Source organism: Alligator mississippiensis, chromosome 10 (genome assembly GCF_030867095.1).
Source record: "Alligator mississippiensis isolate rAllMis1 chromosome 10, rAllMis1, whole genome shotgun sequence".
NCBI lineage: Eukaryota > Metazoa > Chordata > Crocodylia > Alligatoridae > Alligator > Alligator mississippiensis.
In genome coordinates, this window is record NC_081833.1 from 40,262,855 (window position 1) to 40,278,891 (window position 16,037).

General features: G+C 50.9%; 1 protein-coding gene across 5 annotated transcripts in view; it reads left to right on the top strand.

Annotated features, from left to right (window-relative positions):
• Nucleotides 1-16,037, top strand: part of MTSS2 (MTSS I-BAR domain containing 2) — a 117,103-nt gene that overhangs the window by 31,148 nt on the left and 69,918 nt on the right. For all 5 annotated transcript variants that reach the window (XM_019497287.2, XM_019497288.2, XM_019497290.2 and 2 more), the window contains exons 2-3: nt 853-914; nt 4,836-4,909. In XM_019497287.2, coding sequence (XP_019352832.1) covers nt 853-914; nt 4,836-4,909 — 136 coding nt within the window. The remainder of the gene's footprint in view (nt 1-852; nt 915-4,835; nt 4,910-16,037) is intronic.

Consider the following 16,037-nt stretch of genomic DNA (forward strand, 5'->3'; position numbering starts at 1 on the left):
GGTAAGAAACAATGTTATAAATGGGGAATTGTTTCCTGAACCAAGGCCCCATACTCTGTTTTCATGAAAAATACCCCAGAATTTTGTACTCGATCAATTATAGATGAGTAATATAGCTACATTAATGTATTTATATTGTAAATAGCAATCATATTGATTTGGAAGGACTTCTTTGAGGTGACTTTGCTGGACCTTTTGAAAGGCTCTTGGTTGGACTTTTTGAAGGGTTCTTGGCTGGAGTCTTCTCAGGAGTCTTGGCTGCAGGTTTTTCTGGTGTCTTGTCTGCTTTCCTAAAGAAAGTGTCCAAGGAAGTTTGGACAGATGTTCTCCAGGGAGATGAGCAACACAGCCAACTTGTTCACTGGTGTGGCATTGCATCCAATCAAGAATTGTAAAGTCGAAACTGATGTCATAAAGTTGAAACAGGGTGTCAATTTATAAATGTTGTAAGTGCAAAACGTTGTAACTCAAAATGTTCCCTCAACTTCACCTCAGCCTTCTTCCTTCTCCTTTAACTCTCCCTCCTCCTGCTTCCTTCCTGACAGTGGTACTGAGATGTTCTGCATTTTAGTGGGCTAAAATAATCCCCTGCTGATGCCATTTGGGTCTTCACAGAGACTACTGGGGATGTTCAGCTAATGGGATCTGACCCACTTCCATCAGGGATTGAGTGAACTAATCGAAGGTACTGGTCTGGGATCACATGCTGGTGTGCTCAAGTCTGTTCATGGCCAAGTTGGTTCGTTCTGTAAGGCACCTGAGGATGAAGGGGTGGGACTGGTATAAAGAGTCTGCACTTGTGACAGCTCTTCTCTGGTGATTTATCTTGTTCCTTGTTCCCTCTTGTTTCAGAGCTCCTACCCGATCTGGGAAGATTTCAACTCGAAGGCGACCAAGCTACACTCCCAGCTGAGGTGAGTGGCTCAGGCTTCCACACAGCACTCCCTGAATGCAGCTGTGACCGACCTAGCTGTCCTGCTGTAAAGTGCACTGGGGAGACCACGCGGAATGGCTTTATTAAAAAGTCTGCTTTGTAGTCAGGCCAGTGACAAGTGCTAAAGACCTGGGGTGTTAATCTCACAACAAAACTCTTTTGGCCAAAATTAAGTAATTTGACTGAGGCCATCTGGTCAGTCAGTGCCAGGCAGGCTTAGAAACCCAGGGGAGAGAGTTCCCCACTCTGTGGTACTCTGGGGGTGTACAGTGAGGAGATTTCCTGAGCTGAGTCCAGGTACTGTCTAGTGCTGCTCCCAGTGGCCTTAGACAGGATCTCGTGCAAGACCTCATACTGGGCATACGCTAAGGAGAGATAGGGTGGGGCAAGGGCATACGCTGCTGCAGAGACTCCAGCTCCCTCTGGAAGATGGAGCTGCCAGCAGGAACTGGTGCTAGAACTTAGAGTGGCTCTGTGAGCTGCCTCAGTTTCCCCAGGGCGTGTCCTACCTTGTAACAAGCCCCGAGCTTTGAGGGTGCTTAGAGCACCATCTCCCTACCCACTTCTTCCCTCTGTGCCTTTCTTTGTTGCCCAGAAGGTACCTCTTAGCCTAGACTCCTGCTGCCAGGTTCATTGGCCAGTAGTTGGGGCCCTTTTCTTGCCTGTTATTCAGGGCTCTCCAGCCCTTTACCTTTACCAAAGGCTCTCAAGCTACCTGCTGACCTCAGGTCCAGGTTTCAGGACTTTCCTCTAGTCTCTCCCCACCAGTGCTACAAGCTCCTCCTCCTCTGGGAACACATTGTTCCTTATCAACCCCCCACACAAAGGGGCCATTTAGCTCATTGCCCTTCGGCTGGAGCTGTTCCTCACTCAGCTGCCCTGTTAATACCTCACAGGTTCTCCCTGGTTTCTCAGCCCTCCAGTCTGTTAAAGAAATGCTTGTTGTGCCTCTCTCTCCTTGCCAATTGACACTTTGCTTCCCCTGTGCTGCCAGTGCCCCTCTTTGTGCTCCCTTGTGGTCTTCTTAAGCAGCCTGGGTTATCGCATAGTCTTTCTGCTGCCAGTGACAGGAGAATCATGCTTTGCCTTTGGTATTTGTTTCCAGAGCATGGCTCGTTCATGCTGGTTGAATGAAGTGAGGCCTCCATAACTTCTGCCTTCCTGCTAGGGAGTGAGGGCAGCCATCCCTAGTGAGAGGAAGGCTGAGTCTCCAGACCAGGCCTAGCTCTCCCACGCCCTTTCTTCCCCAAAACAGACCGTACTGTGGTGAGGCAGTCAGTCAGTGGTGAATCTGGGGAGGAGTGTCCTCACTAGATAATAAATAGGATGGTGTCAGCCCTGCCTACCTTGCATAGGTTCCTGGATATGCTTTGCTCTTCCCAGGACCTGATGCTAGTGACAGGCATGGCATGCACACTGCCCAGGAGAGTGCACTCCAGGGAAATGGGTGCTTGCATTTCACACTGAGTGAAGGGGTTTAGTTTGAACCAGTGGCTTTGCTAGTTCCGCCATTCTCAGGCGCTGCTGCATTTCTGTCCTGGGTCCAGCCGTAGCTTGTTCCCCCTAGTCCCTGGCATACTCATACAGCTCACCCAGTCTGTAAATATGGAAGGCCTTGTGGCCCACTGAAAGGATACTGGACACACACAGCCTGGGCTTCAGTCCTTGCCTTTGAGTAAGTCACTGAAGGACTGATTTTCAGAAGGCTGAGCTCACTTAAGTCCTACCAGTCAATAGTTCTATGGGTGCTCAGCTCATCTGAAAATGAGACTACAGACTACACAATGCCTCAGTTTCCTTATCTGTGAAATTAAAAGTATTACTGCTCTCCCACCTCTGTAAAACACTTTAAGAGCTACAGGTGAAAAGTGCCATGGGGAAGGCCTTGGCTTACTAAACTGAGGTCCTTTTGCCATGGTATCACTCTGCTTTTGATGTCTAATAGAAAATAGCTCACTGCCTGAATACCATCCAGTTCCCTAGGGAATGGATTTAGCACAGGGGTCACAGTCTGGACGTCTTTGTTACAAACACATGGAAGTCTGAACTTGGGTGGTGAGAGAGCCAGAACTTCTCCAGTATCATGTTAAACCTGGTCAGAAATGTGTTAAGCATCCTGTAAGTCCAAATCTGCCTTCTGTATACCACCATCTAAAACACATGGCAGTCCCCTGAAATTCGTCCTTGCCAGGTAACAGTCTAATCTGGCACAGGTCAGTGCCACTGCAGCTGGCCTCAGCTTGAAAGCCACCTTCCAATTCTCAGTCATGCATAGAAGAGTCCACAACATGTCTTACTATGAACATGGATGCTCTTGAAGATGCCCAGCCAACTGCCTCTTGGTATCTGTGAAACCCCAGCCATATAGTGTAGCCTTACTGGTAGGCGCAGGTCTTTGCACACAGGTGTCAAGGCAAAGAACAGTGCCCCAAAGCCAGGGCTTACAGCCTGCCCCCTCTGCCTGCTCCTGCCTTGTTACCACTAGTTGTCCAACAGGAGAGTCATCTGCCCAAGCCCAGCACCAGCACATCTCATACCATGCTCAAGATCTTGGGCATGTACTTTAGCAAAGGACATTACACCCCTGTTTCTGCCCAGTAGAGCTGGGTGTTGTACATCTTTGCTACCCAGTGGGTCCATGGTCAGTTGCCTCCCAGCCATTCAGTCTCAGTTGTGCAACAGTGTCTGGGAGGAGCTTTACTATGGGGTTGGGAGGGTAGAGGGCAGGGCTGGAGAATGGGATTGTTGAAGCTGATGAAGACTCCAAGGCAGGCTACTGGTAATCATGGGGTTTAATCTCTGTAGTGTGAAAGTGAAGCAGCAGGAGAAGGCTCTAAACTAGCAAGACTCTCCCCAGTCTTGGCAGGGTTTGGGGCTGTCATGTCACCAGTTGAGCCAGGCTTCACTCAAAGCAAGGTGTCATCTGCAATCTTTCTTGTGGGATGCACAGCCTCCAAACTGGTGGGTGTTTTGAGGAGCTGTCTTGGGCCCCTCTCTTCCTGGTCAGCCAGTGTGTGTTTTAGGCAGGTGGTTATGCTGATGTGAAGTAGGGCTGGGCACAATGTGAGTCTCTTAGGGTGACACCATTGCTTTCAAAGGAGTAACTGTCTTGACTTGCACCTGAAAGAGGTCTCCCAGCCAGGGCCACTGCCTAAGGAGATCATGGTGAAGTCAGAAAGTAGCCGTTACTCCTCATCTGAACTCCACTCTTCTCCTTGAGCTGTACCCTAGGCCTGGCTGTCTGAGAATCCTCTGCACAGTGTGTTTGCTGGGGTGCCTCTAGAGACCCCACAGTCCCACCTCTCATGTGTAAATCCCCATAGTTTTAACCCTTAATTTGCCAAACTGTGACCCTGCCTCTATCTGGCAACTGGTGCTTAGACACATTCCTATTTATAATTCCACTTCCAAAGACCTCTTTAATTGCCTGCTGCTTCCTCCTTTGGGCCCAGGAGAGGTGGGGTAGAACTTCACTCTTGGAAACCATGGATGGAACTGGTATTTCTGTGTCAAATGCAAATTTTTTGCTTAACCCCCTTCTCCCTACCCTTTCTACCCCTAACAGGAACCCTGTGAAACTCCCTGCTGCTGCAAATCACTGCATCAAAAGTGGAGCTGCCTGTCCTGGCTAGAGTAGGGGAGACCTAAGACCCTGTTTTGGAACAGAGGGTGAACTATGCAGGGATCGAGAAGGAATTTCCTTCTTTGGGCTAATTTGTTTGTTTAATCTTCCAATCTTCCTCTGAAACACTGCTGGCTAGGGAATGCTGGGCTAGCTGTAGCTGGGTCAGACCAACTGCAATAGACTGTGCTGTGTTTCTGTAACTGGTTAGGGGAAGCAGCGTTGGCCCTCTCCCTCACACTCCCACTTCACTTACATTTCCATCTGTTTCTGTCTTAGGACTACAGTGCTGGCAGCTGTTGCTTTCCTGGATGCCTTCCAGAAAGTGGCTGACATGGCCACCAACACACGAGGTAGGACTGTTGCTCCGCAAGCCCATGTGTCCGGGTACAGGCCTGAAGAGATCATGGGCCAGAACTTGGGGCCAGCTGGACCAACCAGTCAAATACTTGTTTTCCCAAGGCTTTCCATATGAGGCGAAATACGGTCTATGTAGGCTGTGTCCTGTACTTAGGTGTTTGCTTACAGGTCAGGAGTCCTGAGAGGTAATTTTGTTACTGTTTGTAAGGTGTTTGGCATCTTCAGGTGGAAAGGGGCTGGGCCTGGGCAGTGGTGGTGGTCATGTTGTTTGGCAGTTAATCAAAGTGCTGCCGATGAGGGGATTGAAGGGTGGAAGGGCAGTGCCTTCTGCTGCTGAGCTGTGTAGGATCACCAGGACCCCCCATTCTTTTCATCCTAGCCCTTAAGAGAACTTAAGAAGCAAAGAAGCTGAGCCTGTCTTAGGTTCTCTCAAGGTAGGGGCATATCAGCGGGGTACCAACCCTCTCCCAGCAGTGGCCTAGAAGCTGGGCTCAGCCTGCTTTGGCTCCTTCCCCACCCCCAAGTCCTGCATACACTTCAGAGCACCTGTAAGTTACCTTCATGCTAGGCTGAACAGCAGAAGGCTCATCCTCTCTGCAGCCTGGGGGAGGAGAGGAATTGGCAGCTCTAAGCTGCAGAAGGGTGTGTGTGTGTGTGTGTGTGTCCGTCCTACCACCCCACAGTTCCCCTCCCTCTACTCTTTGCCTACTACCAAGGCAGAGAATCTCCTGAAAAGGTCTGTGGGCATTAGAGGAAACTGTGGACAGATGTGCAGTGTAATTACAGGAGATTGGGACACAGGAAATAGAAAAGCCAGCAATCAGGGCCACAACTGAGAAAGGAGGTCAGATGTTGTGGAGGGTGGTGTTGAGCACTGGCTAAGACAGCTGGCTTCAGCTGCAGTCAGCAGGACCCCAGGTTAAGGTGTGTTACTAGCAAGAGACTGCAGAAATATCCAGACTACTGGTGGGGTGTTTTAACAGTGTGGCAGATGGGGTTAACAGTGTGACATCCCCTGGGGTGTCTTTTCCAAGGTACCTCATATACAAGGGTTCACTGGCACCTTCTTGGTGGGGTTGATTTGGTTTTGGGCAAAAGGAAGCCTGTGATGAGATGATGCTGCCAATAAACTCTCATGTTTCTGTGCTTTCATCTCCTAGGCATCATCACAATTAATTTGCGGTAGCATCTTCTGCCCTGTGACACTGTCCTTTTATGTGCCATTTTGCAATAGAAATGCTGAAGAAGCAGCCCATAAAGGAAGAGTATTTTTTCTTGGTTTTTCTTTCCAAGTCCTGGAAACCTCCCAGATGCACCATGACAGAGTGCGTTAGGGTTTCTCATTTGCATGTACAGATTAGCCCCGCCATTTATTTATTTCTCCCCATGAGAAAACTAGGTGGCCACAGGCTCACCTCCTTGCTTCTCCATATTGGATTGGATTTGGTAAGCTTTGACATGGCCTGGCTCTGTCCCCTACCTTTGGTGTGGCTGGCAAAGTCTGGTTTAGCAGAGAGAATACATTTGGGATGTAATGCATGATGTATCCATGCTCTGACCAGCTGGGACTGGGGGTTGTTTGAAGAGATCGGGCAGAACAGAGGCCATGTGCACAGCAGACTGAGGACTGAGATTGTTGGGACAGTTAGAACAACTTGTTTTGTAAGCAGCCAGGTTTAGACACTTTTTTAGGGACAATGCTCAGGACCTGGTCTCCCAAGCATGTCTGAGGAAGTGGCACTGAGGTGTAGTTTCCAGCTATGGTGGGGACCATAGCTGAAGTGCAGACACTGGGGCCTGTCCACTTTGGCCCAGCTGGCGGGAAGCAGTCTGAGCCCTGACCCACTGGAGTTAGGCCTCTCCTCCATATAACAGAATGGGCAGCCTCTCCTCCATATAACAGAAATCCCATCCCAGCAGGGCTGAAGGCTGGATTGCTTGGTTGTGCTGGCAGCCAGTGTCAGTGGTATGTGTTTCCTCTTGGATTGTTAGCTTTCCTTCGCACACAGTGAAGCCATTGTGCTGGGGCTCTTGGAGCACAGATGCTTCACTGTGGAGCTGAGGAGAGGGCTGCAATGACAAACACGCTGTCCATAGGGCACTGGCCAGATCCTTTTGCTGGGCCATAGGAGTGTTTTGAATGCATTCAAGCTACCCCAGAATAGCATTAGCTCTGAGGCACTGTGCCTGGGAGCTGACAAATATGTCAGGCTTAATTCAGTCCTGGTGAAAGGTTGCCCTGGTCTCTATAGGAAGCCTGAATCTGGCCTTGTGTACTTGTCAGCCAAGATGCAGCACTTGAGAACTACCTGTACCAGCTCTCTGGGAACTTGGGGCATATTTTATGGTTGCTGAAAACCAAGCAGCTGTGTCTTCATTACTGCTACGTATACTAGCTAAATGAATGCTGTCTCAAATATGCCTGCTTTTGGTGGATGCAAAGGATTGTGGGATGGTGAAAAGAACCAGTGTTTGGTTTCAGACTGGTGAACTACAGGTGGTGGGAATGGATGCTAGGTTGGAGATTGCGGTGCTGGGTTTGAAGGACACATATACTAAGTGCTCAGTCTGAGTGCTCATTTTCCTTTTGGCTGAACATGCTGTCCTGAATTTGTGACCTGAAGATTACACTGCTCTTCTCCAGGAGGGCAGTGCTAGAGCTTCATTTTAGGCTGGCTTCCCAGTGCGTGTGTTCGCTGGAGCCATGTAAGAGTAGAGAATCATAATGGTCCCTACTGGCTTCCAAATCTGTGAGGTTTTGAATGAATTCAGCAGGTCAGCAGTTGCAGTGTGCTTGCTCTGGATGAGCCTTCTGCTCTGGGGTGAAGGGGTTATGGGGCTGAAATGTCCTGGGATCTGGCCTCCTTATGGTATCACCTCCTCCCAGGACTTGAGAAACTGGCAGGAAACCAGCTCTCACCTCTCAGCTTCATAAATGTCTCTCTCAGGCAGTAACATGTCTGCGGAAAAACATAAACACCAGTCCTCAAAAGCTGCATGCTCCCCTGCTGTCAGCTTCTGCAGATTAGGAGTGCATGTGGTGGGGATTCATGGGCATTTCCGGGGCACACAGCTCCTGTGTTGGCAGAGCTGGGGCCTACTTCCACTGTGTGGCTTCTGCACAGCAGATGGTCTCAGCTTGTTGCCCAGACTCTCAGGATCCAGGCCATCTGGAACCATACAGGGGGGAAGCAGCAATGGCAGCTCCAGGTGGAGTCAGATTTGTCTGGAGACACGCTAGCCCGCTGCACCGTTAGGACTTAGATCTCTCAGAGCCTGAATTCGCCTCCAGAGCTCAGGCCCAGCCTCTTCCAGGGCTGCTCTGGCTGCTGGCCATGCTGCTGACATCCTGGGTCTTGCCAGATGCCAGTTCTGCTCCCTCCAGATGGGGTGCCCTGACCGTCATAAATGCGGGCATGAAAACACTGAGGAAGCAGGTCAGGGCACCAGTCTGAGAGTAAGCCTGACAGGCCTGAGGGGACAGGTAGGACAGAAAAAAAGAGAGAAGAGGAGTGTTAGGAGCTGGGCTAGAGGAAGAAGGGCAGGAGGGAGCCAGAGACAGACAGACAAAAGAGAAGAGAAACTAGACAGATAGACAGATGAAAAAGCTGGGAGATTCAGGGACAGGTTGGAAAGACTGGTTAGATGGACCTAAACCACCTAGACAGCACAATGGGGGAGGAGAAGACACTATCTTCTCCATCTTGTGTGAGAGCAAGGCTCAGAGAAGGGATTTAGACAGAAGGGAGAAAGGGGCACAGCTAGGTGAGGCAGCTGAAGAGCTGGATGGTGCGGTAATGGGGAAGGGGTAGAGGAACACAGAAGGACAGAGATTCCCAGACTAGAGGATACGGGCTAGACCTGTGTGAGCTAGTCCCAGAGAGGGTGAGGTGGTGACACTGCCCCACAGGACCCATGTCAGACAGCAGCAACTCCGAGACTGTGGGAAGGGAAGGCAGGGATTGAGGAGGAGGAAATGGCACAAGCCCCACATGGTGTAGGCATGGGGAAGGACAGGACTCAGTGGGAGAGCACTGTGAATGCCCAGGGATTGACTGTAACCCCCTCTCAGTCCAGGAGACTTTGGCCTTGCTAGGTTTGCCACAGTGTAGCAGCTCCCACCCTGGTGGGTGTTGGAGCCCAGGGCAAGCTGGACACAATGTTGAAAGGTGATGCCTCATTCACAATAACAGGGTATTTGTTCCGTAAAGTGCCACACGGTTGAGGAATATGGGATGCGCCAGGGGAGGGGCAGTTTCTGTTCTTGGTTACCTCAGCCTTAAAGCCCAAGAGCTGTTCATTCAAGACTATTTGCAGGGAATCAGCTGGTGGAGCAGAGAGGAACCCACAGTTCCTAGGATGGGCTTGGCTTCCTGTGCCCCAGAGGCTGAGCCAGAGCAGGTACAGAGAGGAAACAGAGGAAGGCAGGAAACTCCTGGTCTCTCACAGAGAGGGTCTCTTTGATCCCTCCAGCCCATCCCTTCATCCTTCCCCCATGTTGACAGCCTGTGTTAGGTAATCACCTTCAGAAAGAGCACAGTCTCAATGGCACAGACATGGTTTCCTTTGACACTGGAGCCAGGCCTTATCCAACCCAGCTTCCCGCCCCAAGCCTCCTCCCAGTGTCTGCGTACACTAGCAATTATTATGGGACTCCTGTCTGCAGGCACAGCAGTGGAAAGCCTGCAGCTGCTGCAACCTGTCTGTGCTCACTTTCCCTCCTCTGCCTCCCACCAGGAGGCTTCTCCCCGGGAGAGAGGACGAGTATGGGAGCTCTGAAGAAAGGTGCTGGTGAAGACAAGGTCTCTGAGAGTGGCCTGGTCTGCAGTAGACAAGGTTTATAATGGGGATGCCCCTCACACCACACCTCCAAGAGCCTGATTCTTTGTGCTTACTTTCTCCTCTTGTGAGTGACTACAAAAAGGAGGGCAGTGGAGGGCCTGGCACAGAGAGATGAATTTGCACAGACAGGATCTCGAGATCCAGCTCTCTAGACTCTGGGGAGTAAGAAACCATATATACTAGTAGTCCACATCGATGGTGATGGCTTGGAGAATCCAACAGCAAATATTCGGAGTATAGCAGACCAGTGATAGACACGCAGCTCATTTGTGTCTCCATGGAAGTTCTTCTAGTTGCTCCAGCCTTGACAGGAGGCAAAGGGAAAGCCCTGGTGTTCTGGGTGTCAAGGAGTTTTCACTAGGCTCAGGAATGGAATATATACTTAATCAATGGGTGTAGGGGGTGAAAACCTGTGTCACTGAAGAAATCAAGAGCTGCATCCCACTGATTCATCCACGCCACAAAGAAAGGAAACTTGCTGTCCAAGGATTCAGCAGCCTCCTGGAGTGCCACCCCACAGCTGCATCAAGAGCCTGAAATGGACTTCCCTACTCCTAAAGGAGGGATTTGAACTGTAGTGCCCTGCATCCCCGATGAGGTTTTGACAAGTAGACCAGTTCTTAGAATGAGGCCTTACCATCATCTCTTAGTCTTAGGCCTGTCAAGAAGACTGAAATCTAGATCCCTTGAGCAAAGTAGGCAGGGAACATCTAGTCTGAATCCTTTAGGGGTTCAAGCATGAGGTAAACACTGTACTGTTCAGCATATTTAAGAACTGGAAAGTGCTTAACAGTGGAAGCAGAAATCTAGGAAACCTGGCACCAGAAATCTAGGAAACTTTGCTGGTGGGAATTTAGGCATCAAGGGTTAAATCCCCCAGAGGACTTAGGCATTGTAATACTTAGCACCACACCATGCCAGGAGCCTGGGGTGATGTAGGCACAAAGGCATTCATTTGACAGCCCAGAAGTTGCAAGTTCATTGGCCATAGCAGAAGCATTCACAGAGTGGCCCTGTCAGATTCCTGTGTATCTGCAAATTTTGCTAAATATCTTGTTGCCCGAGGGCACAAGGAAGGATTGACATACAGAGAGATGGCATTATGATGCAGTGACTTGGTAAACTGGGTTCAGGCATGGCCGCATAGTGAGTCTGAAAAGATATGATTCAACATCACGCAATTGCAGCCAACAGCCTAGTGCTCTCCAGCTGACTGAAGCTCTCTACTCTGCTCACCAGCCAAGTGCTAGTCCTGAGGCCACTGGTGCCAGAACTGGATTTGATTATGCAGGGTGTCCCTGAACGTATTAAACTCACCATATGTGCAGGGATCACTAACAGCTGGCACACCCAGATCCAAAAACCAGTCAACAATTGGGGATCTAGAGGTGGGAGCACCTTACACCACTCTCTGTAGACCAGCCTGGTTAGTATGGGTGCTGTGGGTCTGTACCCACATGGCTTCATGGAGCCTCTCTCGTGCAGCCCTGAAGCAGGAGCTCAGTCTGCCACGGAGGCTGCTTCTGCTACCGCGATGCTAGGTTGCATTCTCCACAAGGTATACCCCGATACTTGCCTACCACATCTTGAATATTATGTTCAGTAGTGGGATCCCTTCTGCAGGGGTGGATATGCTGGGCATCATCACCAGCGGGTGCTCCTGGGGCTCCACCTCCCCTACACTCCAGCTGTGTGCCAGTCTGTTGGGACAGCTGGACGATGGGCAGTCCGACTCCACTTGGATATCATGCCCCGATCCCTCTCACTCTTTCTGGCCCTTAGTGTTAGCAACAGTTTTCCTCCCTACCACACAGGTTTTACTTGGGCGGCGAGGCGACCCCAGTGACGGTCTATTAACATCAATGGTCCCCAAGCGGCCTCGGTCCGCTCAGCCCTTGGCGTATGTCCTGTGGCCTTTTCCTGGCCTCTGGGGCTTTAAATTAAATGAAAGAGAAACAAATAACAGAAACTCCAGAAAGAGGCCTCAGCCTGCTCCCCACTCATGCATCCTGCTTCCAATGACTTTGCTGTCCCTCAGCATCTTCCTCCAGCCTGGCTCCCTCACCATCCTGGGTGTTGTAACCCTTTAAATGTATCCTGGACTCTGCTCCTGGGTTCCTCTTTGGCCTCTCACTGCAGCAGTTGGGAGGACTCTGGTAGGCCCGGGGGGGGGTGTCTCACAGTTCTTTCCCTGCTGTGTCCCCCCAGCTATTTCCCCACCACCAGCTTTTATCCCAGCCAGGCAACATTCCTTAATAGTGTCATCAGGCCGCGTCTGCCCCAGCTGCGGAGAAAAGCGGCTGACAAACCATGCGGTTGCTCCGCTCCTCTGCAGCTCATCCAGCCTGACTGTACCTGTTGGGGGTAAGATTGCCCTGTTCTTGGGACTTTTCTTCTTGGTGTTGTGGTGGACTGCCCCACTGCAACCTATGCCACAGGAGGGGTATCCCCCCCGCCTTCTTGTCATCCCGCTGGGACAGGGTCCATTCAATAAACATTCCCCCCACCCCTTGCTGTCCCCCTAGAAGCCTGTGATCTGTGTTTAGTAGCAGTTGGCACCTGTTTGCCTCCATAACTAGCTGCTTTTGCAGGGCTTTCAAAGGCATCAGGGATGCAGCAGCAACTTTCACAGTCATTGCTCTGGCTCTGGCTGTAGCCATCCCAGCTCTGGCAATAAACCCCAGAGAATATGGGGACTAAGATCTGTGTTTTTAGATTCCTGCTTCCATCACTAGCTGTCCCAGCTTTAGTGGTCACTGTGCCTTAGGGTCATCTTAGTGAAAGTCTCTAGCTGTGCATTGCCACAGTTCTGAAAACAGTTAATTTTGATAGTTCTTGGACTTCAAGCAGCATGTGGAAAAGAGGTGGTTTGCCCTTGTGCTTATTTCACAAAAAGCTGACCCACCTAGCCTTTTGCCACCCAGCCAAATCATGATTGTGAGAGACTATATGACAGGGTAGGTACCAGTACCACCCCTTCCCTACGCAGACACCAGCAGCCTAGAAGGAGTTAATGAAGGACCTAATTGCCTCCCCTGGCTGTGATGAAACAGCCATTAGAAACAGCTGCTATGGCCAGTCCAGGCAGAATGGGGCACAAATGGAGAGGCCACGGGCTGCTTTGGAGAGTCTTCAGAGAAGCAGTAGAAGGAGTAAAGCCCTGTGATGGCCTTGAAGGTAAAGAAACTTAAGGATTAGTGAGCCCCAGAGTGGAGGGAGACCCTAGCTGTACAGCAAGCCTGCAGGACACTGGGCTGTGACTCTGTGGGCCTGAACTGGGTGGATGCCTAAGATATCCAGAGAGAAGGGGTCATGGTGACAAAAGGGATGATATGCCAGGAGTGCGCATGGGATGTCAGCTTTGCTGAAACCAGATGTTGTGCCCCAGTCTCAGTCTGCCTTTGTAGGTGGCTGCAAGTTGCTGCCTGTGCCTGCAGATCCCCTCCCCTCACCCTAGCTTAGGGGAGGCAGTAGCTCAGCTGGCTTAGTGTCAAGCCTTTAAGGTAAGGAGGGTAGATCAATCCAAAAGGGGGGTTGCTGTGGTGGAGAGGAGGAGGAGGCAGACATATCTGTGACTGTGAATAGTGTGCAGGGCCAGAGATACAGTACCTCTGAGCACCCCCAGTTGCAGCTGTGCTGTGACTGATGCCAAATCTCAAGTCCCAAGTCCAGCCCTGGAAAATCATAAGGTTATTAAAAGAGTGAGTTGTGGCTCTTGCTCTGTCTTTTAACTTAATGTCCCATCCCCCCTGCCCTGTCCCCCCCAAGAAATGCCTCTCCCAGTATGTATGTGACTAAGCGTCACCAGTGTTCCCCCACTTACTGAGATGTCTTTTACCCTGCTGCAGGCACACCTACCCCCACATTGAGCTGTCTCCTTGTCAGTTAGTTTTACCCCCATCAATTATACCCCTTGCATCTGCCTAGATCCCCATCATCTCTGTTCTTCTGTAGGCAACTCCCTGTCCTCTGCCAGCCCTGAGTAGGGGCTGCAGCAGGGTCTCGCTGTGCCCCTTTGCAGATTGACCCATGGCTCACAGGAAAGACTGGATCTGCCCTGCTCTGGGGTCTCTCTACTTTTTTTTTAATCTTTCATCCTACAAGAGTTGTTGGCCTCTAAGGGGAGGGATGTGAACCATCCTGATAGGCTGCCCTTCCCCAGGAAGCAGGGCAGGGGGAAAGCCAGTTATTCAACTGTATTTCTGCATCTTCTTTTCCTTCTCCCCTGCACCCACTCCTGACCATGAAAATCTTGGGAGGGCTGGAGCTTCCCTTGACATGGGCAGAGCATCAGTAGTCCTGACTGAAATCATGTGTCTGGGGCAGGAATCCTGCAAGTCAGTAGTATACATCACTGGGCTCCCTGTGCTCACCTACAGTGCAGCTTATAGATTCATAGATTCATAGACGTTAGGGTCGGAAGGGACCTCAATAGATCATCGAGTCCGACCCCCTGCATAAACAGGAAATAGTGCTGGGTCTAGATGACCCCAGCTAGATGCTCATCTAACCTCCTCTTGAAGACCCCCAGGGTAGGGGAGAGCACCACCTCCCTTGGGAGCCCGTTCCAGACCTTGGCCACTCGAACTGTGAAGAAGTTCTTCCTAATGTCCAATCTAAATCTGCTCTCTGTTAGCTTGTGACCATTATTTCTTGTAACCCCCAGGGGTGCCTTCATGAATAAATACTCACCAATTCCCTTCTGTGCCCCCGTGATGAACTTATAGGCAGCCACAAGGTCGCCTCTCAACCTTCTCTTGCGGAGGCTGAAAAGATCCAGTTTCTCTAGTCTCTCCTCGTAGGGCTTGGTCTGTAGGCCCTTAACCATACGAGTGGCCCTTCTCTGGACTCTCTCCAGGTTATCCACATCCCTCTTGAATTGCAGCGCCCAGAATTGCATGCAGTACTCCAACTGCGGTCTGACCAGCGCCCGATAGAGGGGAAGTATCACCTCCTTGGACCTATTCGTCATGCATCTGCTGATGCACGATAAAGTGCCATTGGCTTTTTTGATGGCTTCGTCACACTGCCGCCTCATGTTCATCTTGGAGTCCACTAGGACTCCACGATCCCTTTCCACTTCCGTGCCACCCAGCAGGTTATTTCTTAGGCTGTAGGTGTGCTGGACATTTTTCCTCCCTAGGTGCAGCACTTTGCATTTCTCCATGTTGAACTGCATTCTGTTGTTTTCTGCCCACTTGTCCATCCTATCCAGGTCTGCCTGCAGCTGTTCCCTGCCCTCCGGCGTGTCCACATCTCCCCATAGCTTTGTGTCATCCGCAAACTTGGACGGAGTACATTTCACTCCTTCATCCAAGTCACTGATGAAGACATTAAAGAGTATCGGTCCAAGGACCGAACCCTGTGGGACCCCACTGCCCACACCCTTCCAGGTCGAAACCGACCCATCCACCACGACTCTCTGGGTGCGACCCTCTAGCCAATTCGCCACCCACCGGACTGTGTAGTCATCCAAGTCACAGCCTCTTAACTTGTTCACCAGTATGGGGTGGGATACCGTATCGAAGGCCTTCCTGAAGTCTAAGTATACGACATCCACCCCTCCTCCTGTGTCCAGGCGTTTCGTAACCTGGTCATAAAAAGAGACTAGATTGGTCAGGCACAATCTGCCTGCCACGAACCCATGCTGATTTCCCCTCAGCATAATTTGTCCTGCCGGGCTCTCACAAATGTGAGCCTTGATAATTTTTTCAAAGACTTTGCCAAGGATGGAGGTGAGACTGACTGGCCTATAGTTGCCCGGGTCCTCCTTCCTCCCCTTTTTGAAAATGGGGACCACATTGGCCCTTTTCCAGTCCTCCGGGACTTGGCCCGTGCACCACGAGCGTTCAAATATTCCCGCCAGTGGCTCTGCAATGATGTCGGCCAGTGCCTTCAGCACCCTCGGATGGAGCTCATCCGGGCCTGCCGACTTAAAGGCATCCAGTTCTTCCAAGTGACTCTGCACCATCTCAGGATCTACGCATGGAAGTCTGGCGCCTTGCTGCTGCCTCTCTACAACCCCAGTGAGAGACTTGTCGTGCCCCTCGCTTAGGAACACTGAAGCAAAGAACTCGAGGAGTTCAGTCTTGTCCCCCCTGTCCATCACCAATTGTTTCTGCCCATTTAGCAGGGGTCCTATTCCTCCCTGGGCCTTCCTTTTACTCCCTATATATCTAAAAAACAATTTCTTGTTGTCTTTTACTTGGGATGCCATCCTCAGCTCCATGGTAGCTTTGGCCCGTCTAACTGCCTCCCTACAAGCACGAGCAGAGGAGG